Source organism: Rhea pennata, chromosome 8 (genome assembly GCF_028389875.1).
Source record: "Rhea pennata isolate bPtePen1 chromosome 8, bPtePen1.pri, whole genome shotgun sequence".
Lineage (NCBI taxonomy): Eukaryota > Metazoa > Chordata > Aves > Rheiformes > Rheidae > Rhea > Rhea pennata.
The window spans coordinates 250,456-262,770 of record NC_084670.1 but is presented as its reverse complement, the minus strand read 5'-3'; the positions used below and the strand labels follow the sequence as shown (position 1 = coordinate 262,770).

General features: G+C 55.7%; 1 protein-coding gene across 1 annotated transcript; it reads left to right on the top strand.

Annotated features, from left to right (window-relative positions):
• The first annotated feature begins 3,765 nt into the window (after positions 1-3,765).
• Positions 3,766-11,759, top strand: LHX8 (LIM homeobox 8). The gene is made up of 8 exons (XM_062581639.1): positions 3,766-3,846; positions 3,945-4,103; positions 6,487-6,608; positions 7,808-8,028; positions 8,474-8,577; positions 10,048-10,143; positions 10,924-11,107; positions 11,683-11,759. Exons 1-8 carry the CDS (start codon positions 3,766-3,768, stop codon positions 11,757-11,759), a joined length of 1,044 nt encoding a protein of 347 aa, XP_062437623.1.
• Positions 11,760-12,315: the final 556 nt, after the last annotated feature.

Below are 12,315 nucleotides of genomic sequence, written 5' to 3'. Positions count from 1 at the left end.
GTCAGAGGGCGGCCGAGGCAGGAGAGGGGAGCTGCGCGCGGGGACGCTCGGCCCGCGCAGCCGTCGGGCTCCCGTCCGCACAAAGCCCCGCGGCGCGGCAGCCGCTGCGCGGGGCCGGCCCCTCGCCCCCGCCTCGCCCGAGGCCGGCGAGGGGCGAAGGGCTCTAGGGCACGCGTCCGCCGGACGAGCTGCAGGAACTCGCTCCGCCGGGCCCGCGGCAGCGCCGCGCACCGAGCGGGGCGGCTCCGCGCCGAGCGGACGCGCTGCCGGGCGGCGGCCGGGCCGTGCCGCCGCACAGCCACCCCCGACGGCGCCGGCCCGCCCTGAGCGCGGCTTGCAGTCACACCGCGAAGGTCGTTCCTCCTCTGCAACTGTTTGCTCGCGGCAGAGCCAGAGGCCCTAGCGCAACCTTCAGACAGAAGCACCCAGCCGCGCGTATTTGGTAGAAAGTCTGTGTGACAGCGCTCTCTTGCCAAACAACCCTACACCTCTGTGTCCAGCACTTCCTCCGTGCTGTGCCGAACCGTCAAAAACTGGCGAGGTCTCTCCAGCACGTAACTGATTAGCACTCCCACCCACAAGCATCACTGAGTTACTTCTGAGAGCGGAATCAGAAACAGACTCAGTCCCACGGCCGGGAGTCCCGTGGGCGCGCCCCGCTCCACGCAGGGGAAGCGCGCTGCACCGCGCGCCGTGCAGCTGCGCCGGGCCGGGCCGGCTGCTCCCCGGCGGGGTCCCCCCCACCGCGCCCCGCCGGGGGCCCCGCTCCGCGCCGCCCGCGGGCTAGGAGCGGCCGAATAAAAGCACCGTCCGAGCCGCGCCTCCCACCCGTATGCGTGGAGACAGCACCGGGGACACCAGGGCACGCAGAAACCGGAGATTCCCTGAAGCGTGTTTTACCACCTCCTCAAAAAACGGTGCTGGGAGCATTCACTAGAATACTGAGGGGCGCGTGAGCGCGGTGAAGCACCTTAGGAGAAACTTTGGAGAGAGAGGCAATAAAAATCACACAGACGAAGCACGGGTGGAGCCCCGATAACCAAATCTAGACGTTTTCCATGTCCGCTCCACCGAAACTATACATTTCTGGCCTCTGCTCGAAACAGCGTTTTTCCAACAGCTGGGCAAAAACGTTCACCTCTCGCGAAGCATCTCCGGCCGGGCACACCGAGGCTCCGCCGCCCGCACGGGTTTGCAGGGCGAGTTGCGCTTTCACGCTCCCCGCGCGCAGGAAACCCGCCGAGGCGCGCGGCTCCGCACCACCTCCGCCCGGGCGCGCGGCTCCGCGCAGCCCCCGGCGGGGAAACCCACAAAACCCGCCGAGCCCCCGGCCGCGCTCCCCGGCCCCGCCGCTGAGATCCCCCGCTCACCGCGGGCGCGCACGGCCCTGCGCAGCGCCGCGCACGGCCGCACCCGCGCAGGGAGGGGCGGCGGCGGCGGCCCGGGGAGCTGAGGGAGCCGCGCAGCGCCGCGGAGGGCCTGGCCTCTCCTCAGCGCGAGCGAGCGGGGCGGCCCGCACCGCCGCGCCCCTGTGCGCGGTTTTTCCCCGACACGCGCGTTACGAATTACCGCTGCACGCTTGCAAACGTCGCGGGGAACAACACGCATATTGATCTTGTTGGCTCCTGCCGCTAATATTTTTCGGAGAGAAAAGGAGTATGCACACAAGAAGGGGACTATTTTATACAAATCTAATCCGCGGCCCTCCGCGGAGCGCACACGAGCTCCCTGGACTAGCTCGTTGACGGCGCGGGAAAGGACCGGAGAGCAACGAACCCGGCGCGCGTCGCGGCCCGGCAAGGGGCGGCCCGGGCTCCGCACGGCGGGTCCGGCCGTCTCCTCACCGCGCGTCCTGTCGGAGCCCCACCGCCCCCGGCAAGTGCTCGTGCTCCGGGAGCCGCTCGGAGGGGACGGCAGCTCCGAGGATGCGCGCCCGCTGGGTCACGGGCAGGACGGCGGCAGCGGGTCCCGCGAGCGGCTCAGCGCTGACTGCGCCTCCGGCCGCGCTCCCTGCGCGCTGGACTCGGAGCCCTGCAGGCGGAGGGGGGCTCCGACGGGCGCGCTCGAACCGCGCCTCCGCGCCGCGAAGCGCGGACAGAACCCCCCCCCCCCCCCGAGCCCCGCTCCGCGCCCCTGCGCCGCGAAGCGCGGACAGACCCCCCCCCGAGCCCCGCTCCGCGCCCCTGCGCCGCGAAGCGCGGACAGACCCCCCCCCCCCCCCGAGCCCCGCTCCGCGCCCCTGCGCCGCGAAGCGCGGACAGAACCCCCCCGAGCCCCGCTCCGCGCCGCGAAGCGCGGACAGACCTCTCCCACTCATGGCTTCTCCTCGCCGGGAGGAGCGCGGCCGCGGGCTATGCCGCCACCAGCCTCCTGATCCCCTTCTCCGCCCCCAGCCGCCTCAGCTTTATCCTAAACCTCATCGCGGTACAACGAAATCCTGCATGACTCGCTGCCTTAGAGCATTTGCTGCTGCAGCAGCTGACAGCGATATTGGGGTAAATTTAAAGCGAGCCTATATCTAGGGTTAACTCAATTCAGCGCTGGGCAAACGAGCCGGGGGTGTAGCAGGTTCCCCGGGCTTGGCACTATGCTTATGCCTTTAACGGCCATGTAGGATCGGGGCCTAGGATGTGAAATAACGGTAATAATTTTTATGGGAGACAAGATGGAATTTTTCCTCTCTCACTTGTTCAGAAATAGAATTCCCTTTTATCAAAAAAAAAAAAAAAAATCCACATATATGGGCAATTCTCTCAGCTTGCTTTACTGAGGATCTGCAAAACGTCTCGCGTCTATTTATCTTCCGACAGAACTGAAAGAGAGGGGAAAAAAGATGAAAACATAACGACAAATTTAATTAAAATCACCTGACTAGTTAAATACGTGCGGAGAAGCAGTTACCCCGGTTATTTACCTCACCTGTGACGGCCAAGTTGTTGCCTTATTCGCCCGAAAGGTCCCGAGCACAGCAGCAGTGCGCGGTTTGGGGAACTCTGCGGGAAGATTTGTAATCGCGCAGGAAGCGTACAAGTAACCTACGAACTTCCTCCGCTGAGGAAATTTCCTACAGTTTTCCAGAGAGCGTCTGAGCTTTGGGCAGCCAGCTCTCAGCAGCCTCTGTCCGCGGCGCGACGAGAGACGCTGATGCTCATCAGCAACACACCGTGATCTCTCAGGCTTGGTTTCAGACTGCAGTAAGGTTACAGGCTTTGGGCAGCTCAGGTGTTCCTTTTTTGGCTTAATGAGAAAAGTTTTGTGATAGGACTTTGGAGGCAGGGGCAATCGTAGAAACAGCAGGACAGATTTGGGAGCTGTGAGTCTCTGAGCTATGCGAAAGCGCTTGGGGTTTCAGGAGTGCGGAAAAGCCTATCCCGTTCCCACGTTCTCTCGCTTTCCCTCGTGTTCGTCCTCTCTGCTAATACTGTCAGAGATGTAACTTGAATCTCTGCCGAGACTGGGGCGGGGGAAGCTATGGCGAGCGAGGGGGCAGAGGGGATTCTCTCTCCCCCTCCCTCCCCCAAAACAAAGCCCGGTGCGGGCGCGCCGGTGGCGACAGCGATCCCGCGGCGCCGGGAAGGCGGGTTTTGCGCAGGAGGTGAGGCCAGCGAGCCCGCGGAAGGCAGGTCCCGCGCGGCGGGGTCCACCCACTTGAAAACAAAACTTTTTTCCTGCAGGCAGGGAGCGCAGAGACCTGGAGCGAGGTCCCGGGGCAGCCTCGCCGCGGCCGCCGCCCTTCGCGGAGCTGGTATGCGGTAGGGCTGGGCCATGTATTGGAAGAGCGACCCGATGTTCGTGTGCAGGCTGGAGGACAAGGACCTGCCCGCGCTCGGCGCCCCCTCGGAGAAGGTGAGCGGGCGGCCGCGGCGCGGCGCGGGCGGGCCCGGCCGGGCTCTGGGGCCCCGGGGCTGCGGCCGGGGCGGCGGCGCTGACGGCGCTCCCCGCAGGCGAGCCCCGCGGCGGCCGACGAGGACTCCTGCTCTTCCTCCGCCGCCCTGTCGCCCTCTTCCTCGCCGCAGTCCATGGCCTCGGGCTCGGGCTGCGCCCCCAGTAAGTGCGTGTGCAGCAGCTGCGGCCTGGAGATCGTGGACAAGTACCTGCTGAAGGTGAGCAGCGCCCGCGCCGCGGCGGGGTGGTCGGCCCGGCCCGGCGCCGCGGGGTCCGCGGCGCCAACGCGCTCCCACCGACGTGGCGGCCGCCGCCTCGCGCGGCGAGGAGCCGAGGCCCTGCGGGACCGGCTGCGTCGGGGTTGCCGCCCGCCCGAGCATCCCCCGGCGGCCCGGCCCGGTCGGCGGCGGCGGCGCGGAACCGCTGGGCGCGGCGGAGCGGGGCGGCGCGGAGGGAAGGCAGAAAGCGCCGGGGGGAGCCCGCCGCCTCCCCCGCGCCCCCGAAGCGCTCTCCTGCCTCCGCCGAGCGGCTTGTTCTCCGCGCCGCTGTGCAGGAGGCCGCCGCGGACATGGGGCCGCTGAAAAACGCGGAGTTAATTCTGTGCCGGTCTGTGCGTTTTAGGCCTTAGAGAACATCTGGTTCTGTTCTGATAACGCTTTTCTGCGTTATGATTGTGTTATTTTCGTATTCCGTGGGAAGAGGAGAGGGAAGAAAAACGATTGTTCAGGATATGGATAATTTCCTTTGTGTTCCACGGTTCTGGTTAAGCAACGATTGTATGACTCGCTTGTTATTAGCTGAAAGTAAGTCTTCTAGTATAATGTGGTGAATCTAAGGGGGGAAAAAAAAGTATCTTTTGAGAAGTGTCTGAGTTGTAGAAACAAGCCCTCCTGCAAAAGGCGGTCTGGAAGCATCTGTGAATGAAGGAAACTGTGATGGCAGAGCAGTATCGCTCGTCCTAACTGTTAAAAACAGAGTAGGATCACTTGGGGGGGGGGGAAGAAATTACAAATGCTTATGGCTTTAAATATAAAAATTTAAAGCATTTGGGGCCATTAGGATTATTCTGGATCAGAGTTTTAAAAATGAAACTTAAAAATCATGCTACGAAGAGACCCAATTCCACGAATTATAGCCTTAAATAAAGGTATTGTATATCCTGCGAAGTGAAAGTCGACAATGTGGATGAAAACGGGAGGGAATGAAGCCCGCGCAGGGAAGCCGCGACGCGGCTGCCCGGCAGCAGCGCGCCCGCCCTGCGGGTCGGTGGCGGCGAGGACGCGGGCGGCGGCGGCGAGCGCCGCTGCCGGTTTCCTGCCGCGGGAAGAGCGGGAGCCTCCGAAGAGTGGTCGGCGAGATGAGCTTCGCGTGTCGCGGGGATGCCGGGCCCCGCGTGGGTCAAACGCGGCCAAGGCCTCCGTGCGCGCGTGGGTGCCCGGGGCGGCGAGGCCCCGCGCGTGGAGCCGTTTGGAAGATGCCCCGGAGGATCGGGGCGGCGCGGGCGGCCCGAGCGAAGGGCCGGGACCGGCGGCGCCGCAGCGACCTGTCGGAACCGACACCTCGCTCTCCTGCGTGTCGCTGCTTATCCCGAGTCGGCGTCGGCTGCTTGCCCTATGCAATATAGGCGCCGGAGACTTTGCTGCTCGATATGAGACGAGAATCTGTCTGTAAAGATTTTAAAGGAGAGGGGGAAAAAAACTTACTGTTTTGCATAATTCTTCCTATATAATACGAGATTATCTAGAGAGTTATCAGTTAATTTTTATGGTCGCTGTGAGTCTTGAGTTTTCAAAATGCTTGGGTTAATTTAGCCGGTGTGTGATGCACAATTGCTTCAGGATAAAGAAAATTCTTTATCCTGAATGAGGAAAAAAATAACTGCGTGCAGTTTGTTTGCTCAAACGTTAAACTTGGCCTTTCAAAACTACTGAATTCCGATACCTTTCCATGACTACTTAATTTCACTGTGGATATTATCCCTTAAACTACTAAAACAACTGCTAGTATTTTTTGATCACTTTAAAGGATTTAAATTCTAAACGATTTTGAGACACTCGCCTCATTTATTAACTTTACCAGAAATCCAGTAATAGAAGATGTGCTTCACTCTGTTTATATTTTGGCAGACTTTGAGATTTTAACATGCAAGTACTGAAAGAATAAAATAAAAAAAGAACTTTGCAAAGTTTGCTCTGTGCTAGGCAGGTCCTTTTACAGACTAGGGAGATAAAAGTGCAGGAGCTAGCTGCCTTCCCAAGGTCATGAGAGCCTGTAACTTGCTCTGTTACTCCAGTATTGCAAGAACAGAACTGGGTGCAAAATACCTACCTGGAACTTGAATCTGTTGCATCCTCTTCGTGTGCTTTAATTACAAAGCCAAGAAAACTTACACTGAAAATCTTCATCAAATGCATTAACCCTTAATATACATGCACTTCCATAGGAAAAGTGAGCGCTCTTGAAGATAAATTTTCTGTGAATCACTTACGGTATGTGCATTTTTTGGCCTTTTCTGTATGCATGGAGAAAATAGTTTTTGTGAATTTGGGATACTAATAGTGGTAGCACAAACTTTGAAGCGATGTCTTCTGTGTTTTGCAGGTAAACGACCTCTGCTGGCATGTGCGCTGCCTCTCCTGCAGCGTTTGCAGAACATCTCTAGGAAGGCACACTAGCTGTTACATCAAAGATAAGGATATCTTCTGCAAACTCGATTATTTCAGGTATATCGTACAGAAGTCTTCCCCCCCCCCCCAAGTCATGTGTAGCTATTGCTTTTATCAAATAATCTACTTGTACATAGATTACTTTCTGTACATAAGGGAAAAAACATAAACCAAAGTCCCTATCACAATACAGATTCTGAGTTTATTGTATACGCCAAGAATCATCCTTAGGTAAAGCTGATGATGAGTACAAGGCAGACTTGGGTGATATTCTGTTTGGAATAGTGTTCCACTGGTACCAGACTTGGGCATCTCATGGAAGTACTAGAACAACCCAAAATAAAACAACTCTTTAACCTTTAAAAGAAGCCTTCAACAGTTAGAGCTTTGTATGATTGATTTGACTTAAAGGATGAAGCATTCTTCAAGATTCAGGTCTAATCCTCTAAGGAAGACTTATTCTTGCTTGCATAGAAAGACTTTTTGATCCTGGGACTCGAGAGAGAAAATCTTCAGTCCAGTAGGCAGCAAGAATTTTGCCATTTGGTTTGGTTTGACCACCAGTGCTCCCTCAGTGCAGAGCTCTGGTGGGACTCTGCCGCATAGCGAATGGATCGTATTCACCCAGTCAGAGCACAGGGCCGACAGGGCGCCACGTCTGCTTGGGAAAGCAAGTCAGTTATGCAGGACTCTAAGAACTTCTGGTTGCTAGTTTTCTCTTGAAAATGAAATATTCTGTCTTAAATATTTGCAGAAATTTGAATTTATTTTAAAGGTGATGCAATCATACTCTGATAATTAAGGAAATAGCCACAAAGGTCTAGGTTTTCCTCCTCCTTCTGCTGAAGGATGGAATGATTAGTTGAGGATGATGCAGCCGAATATAATAATTCAGACTACCACTTTCTTTGGGTAATGTGGAATATATTCAAATATATCAGGAGAGTTCAGAACATAAAGCTAGCTGCTTCTATGTATCAGGGACAGCTTGTCAGAGAGGAATTGTCCTTGTAGCCCAAAAGACAGAGTTGTAAATTCAAGTAGTCGTTTAAAGAAAGACCAGTTTAGAAAGCTAATACTTTCCTCAGGGCAAAGGGCAAAATCACACTGTATAAACTGTTGGGTATAAACTTGCTGCTTTTATTTCAGTAAAGCGTAATCCAGTAGTCGCTAACTCAGCGCGCGGTACTGCTTTCCATGGGCTGCGCTGGTGGCCAGGCCGGCTTCAGCCTCATGTTCGCCTTCCTCGCTTGCAGGCGGTACGGCACCCGCTGCTCCCGCTGCGGCAGGCACATTCACTCCACAGACTGGGTCCGAAGGGCTAAAGGAAACGTATATCACCTGGCGTGTTTTGCCTGCTTCTCCTGCAAAAGGCAGCTTTCTACCGGAGAGGAGTTTGCTTTGGTTGAAGAGAAAGTCCTTTGTAGAGTACACTACGACTGCATGCTGGACAACCTGAAAAGAGAAGTTGAAAATGGTAACAAACTGCCTTCGTTATAAACTATGTCTGTGGCTTAGTTTTAATTAAACTGCTGGGTTTTACTTCATCTTTCTTGTTAAAAGAGGTAGTTATCTAGCTTTACTAAGGCTGTAAGTACAGGTTCTTGATTTAAAACTATGTGCAAATTATTCAACATTTTTAATTTTAAAAAATTTTGAAGAATTTGTTTTCTATCCTAAGGAAAGCAAAGCATATCTAGTCCATAAAATGTTGTATTGGATGTACTCCTCCAGCCGGGGCACACTGGACTTCGTAACTTCGATCAGAATGCTTTTTTCTTTTTTTTTTTTTTTTTTTTTTTTTTTGGACAGCTGAATGCTTGGATTGGAAAACACTGCTAGTTACTGTTTGAGGATAGTCTGATTTATAACACTCTAAATGTTTCTTAAATGTTTAGCAAATTTTTTTTTTAATGCTGCAGGTAATGGAATTAGTGTGGAAGGAGCACTACTAACAGAACAAGATGTTAATCATCCAAAACCAGCAAAAAGAGCTCGGACTAGCTTCACAGCAGATCAGCTCCAGGTAGAGGAATTTCACTGAAAACTTACGTAGTTCAGGTTTATGCAGGACATAACTCCTGAACTGATAGGAAATCAGATGCATAAGGGGGAAAAAAATTGCTTGTATGTTCCAAACTATTTCACAAATGATCAAGCCGCAGCTTGTTTCTGGAATAGCTTGTTAGCTTCAGCAGTTTTATATGAAATAGTTACTCTTCAAGCTTTTTATTTCCCTGGGGGCAGCCAGTAATTCTGCGGAGTGGGAACAAAAAGCTCATCTGTTTTGGTTGCTCGATGAAATCCGTCTAATCGGACGTTTACATCACGACACATAACAAGCCGGGATGGCTCTAGGGTGACGTAGCGCGGAGGGCTGCGCGGAGGACGGGCGCTGCGTGCCGGCGCCGGGGCGGGCTGTCCCGGGAGGGGAGCAGCGGCGCTCCCGCGGGCGCCCTGCCTCCTCCCGGGCCGCGGGCCGGTGCCCCGGGTGCCGCGGCCGCGCGCTTCGGGAGCCGAGCTTCGGCGCCGGTTCAGCACGGAGCCGCGGCCGCCCCGTGGCGGGGCGTGGGGAGAGCGTGCCCGTGGCACAGCTCCTGCGCGTGCCGCGGCTGCGGGGCTTCGCGCTGTCCCTGCCGGAGCCACCGGCCGCCCCCGGCGGGGCGGAGGGCCACAGGAGCCGGTCGGGGGGCCGACGGGCGGCACGGCGCTGGCGCTGACCGCTCCGCGGCGGCGGCCCGGTGCTCCTCTCCCGCTGGCGGGGCTGCGGCGGGGTTCCCAGCCCGCCGGGCACGGGGCGCGCGCCCACGGGCCTCCCGCACTGCAGGGCCCGGGGGGCTGCCTGACCTCCTGCCGGCTCCCGGCACGGCCCGCGAGACGCAGCAGGGACGTGGGTGTCGCTGGCGCGTGCCCGCGCAAGGAGAAGCAGCCCGAGCGCGCCAAGGTGGAGCCGCGTCGCCCGCGGGGGCAAAGCCCGGAAACGGAGACTGCGGTTCCCGAGGTGGCGGGGAAAGCCAGCCAAACCCGCGAGGCTTCCTCGAGTGGGGTGCGCTCCCGCCGTCACCCACCTCCCCCGGCACGCGGGCCGTGCAGCGCCGAGCGCTCGCTCCGCTCCTGCTGGCGAGCCGGCCAGTGCGCCGCTGGGAGGCCGCGCGGTAAGTGGCCTGCTGATACCGATGGTTTCTTGCTGAAGCATATCTGAATTGGCCTGAATTTCTCCTAATTCCTTCTTCTGCAATCGTAACTGAATGCTGCCGCTGTTGCTGACCGGCACCGAACAACTCGTTTCCTTCGTTTTGCCCAGATGCCTCCGCCGGGGGAAGGGGCGATGCCGAGGCTCCCCGCGCGGGTTCATCCCTTGGGGTTTTCCCTCCGCTGATGCGCTGGGCAGCCTGTTCGGGGACAGGTCCTCAGAGGCAGGAGCAGGATCGCAGCCTGTAACACGGCTGTTGGAGGACTGTGCACAAAAACGCGCTCTCTTATCTTGCCTTTTCAGGTTATGCAAGCACAGTTTGCTCAGGATAACAATCCCGATGCACAAACGCTCCAGAAACTGGCAGAGAGAACAGGCTTGAGCAGGCGCGTGATACAGGTGACTGGCGGCTTGGCTAACACGAAGTCTGGGATGTGCCCATAGGAAATGCTTAAGGACAGGGGGGGTTTTGTGAAATTATTCTGAGATGGACAAAGACTTAATCTGGCAGTTTCAGCATAACTTCAGACGACATCAGAGATCAGAATGGGTTTAGAGCAACCGTGTTACTTTGCTGGGGGAATTGCTGTGTTTCTTGTGTGCTTTGTGCAGTGGACAAGCAATCTCCCCAAAAGTTACTCCACAGCCTAAACAGTATATAAATGATGCTCAGCTTTGATTCCCCCCTGCCCTCCCCCCCCAAAAAAGCTGACTTTAACTTTGATCTAAAAAAAAAAAAAAGTTGACTCCAGCCCATTTTGAAGAGCTGCACTTCTTTCAAAACTGCTTGTGCTGTGACACAAACACCAGGGTTTACCGAATGTTACTGATCCCTTCTGCAGAGCAGAGCTGAAATGCATTCCTGCCTCATCCAAACCCGAGGGCAAAAGCTGGGGCTCCTCTGCAGGTTGAGCAGCCCGGGAGCCTCCGCAGAGACGAGCCTGCGGGGCCGCGGTTGGGTGCAGAGGGCCGAGACCCGGGGCCGGCTCGGGCACAGTGCGGCCGCCCTGCTCACCGGTGGCACTTCCACCCCGCCTGGGCGGCGCGGGCGGGCTTGCGGCAGCGCTGCTGCCGTATCCGAGGCCCAACATACTGACCGAATTGAGCCGAAAGCCCCTCGGCTCTAGATCGCGCCTGTGCCGCCGCAGGAGGCGGCTGACGCCCTGACGTACCTTGCAGGTGTGGTTTCAGAACTGCCGGGCGCGCCACAAGAAGCACGTCAGCCCTAACCACTCGTCCACCGCTCCGGTCTCGGCGGTCCAGCCCTCCAGGCTCTCCCCGCCCATGCTGGAGGAAATGGCCTACTCCGCGTATGTGCCCCAGGACGGGACCATGTTAACTGCTCTGCATACTTACATGGACGGTAGGTGCAATAACTTACCGTAACTCCTTGCGTGTCCGCGTAGCACGCCAGCACCTGTAGTGGGAACAGTTTGTCAAGAACTAATTAAAGCTCAGCAGGTTTCTTTGCAGAGTGTCCTAGCACCGTATCTGCTTTCTGTGCCTCGTTAAGAGGTGCCCATCGTTGCTCTTCCAGCAATGACCCTTCTCTGCAATAGGGTAGCTGAAGACCTGGGTGCAAAGACCACGCTTTGTGCCTTCTCCATACTACAAACGCTGACGATAAGAAATCAAGGACTTTAGTAACATAGCATGAATGTTACTAGAAATGCCAGTAACTGTGAAGAAAGCCGTTTACCCCTTGCCCCAGGACCTGTAGGCGTGCAGGAGCTGGTCTGGGACTTGCCTGCCGCAGCTTAGAGGGGATGCAGCACCCTGGAGGCCAAGTCCGCGCTCACGGGGGGCGGGAAGGGGCTGAGAACCCCGGCAAAGCCAGGTAGCCAGGACCCCTGAGCCGTTTTCATGCCGTGGGTTTTTACTATTTCACTCCTTTTTCTACTGCTGTGAAGCTGACGGTAAACCTTTCCGTTTTTGTAGCTCATTCACCTACAGCTCTCGGACTCCAGCCTTTGCTATCCCATTCAATGACACAGCTGCCCATAAGTCACACCTAATTTTCTTTGTCAGGGATATAAACTATTAAGGATGTAACCTTAAGTCATTTAACGTGTATTAAAATATCATTGGAGCGAGATTAATGTTAAATTTTTATTTAACATCTAAATGATTTTCAAGATCATTTTTGCTGTCCAGGTATGTAAGTATATTTAGCCTGCAAGACACTTTTATGGATTCTGCATAAATAACTGTTACGTTGTTTACAAGCCTTATTAAACACCTTTTTGTAATGTCTGGAAGTAGTCCACTCTAGTTATGTATTTGTTAATTTATTTGTCATCAAAAGAGCACTTTGCCTAAAAGAAAGGACTGACAATTGTGCAAAATGTTTACAATTCTTTGTGAAATTGTAGTTTACCATTAGTTTATACTTGTAAGTTATTGTTAAAAGTATTACCTGTATTTGAGTTGTATACAGCCTATATGTTAAAGCTTATTTCTGTGAGCTGGCAAAAATAAATTTTGGTTGCAAATATTTTCAAAATGACCTGAATAAAGTTTCTGCTGTAGCATGCTAAGCAAATGTTGCTGTGTTTATGGCTGAACTGTGAT

What these genes read in the sequence shown, in the direction of transcription:
- LHX8 (XM_062581639.1), top strand. Translation starts at nt 3,766, where the DNA reads ATGTATTGGAAGAGCGACCCGATGTTCGTGTGCAGGCTGGAGGACAAG. An exon ending in GAAAAGAGAAGTTGAAAATG is followed by an intron (nt 8,029 to 8,473) that starts GTAACAAACTGC and finishes TTAATGCTGCAG; the next exon opens with GTAATGGAATTAGTGTGGAA. An exon ending in TCTGCATACTTACATGGACG is followed by an intron (nt 11,108 to 11,682) that starts GTAGGTGCAATA and finishes CCGTTTTTGTAG; the next exon opens with CTCATTCACCTACAGCTCTC.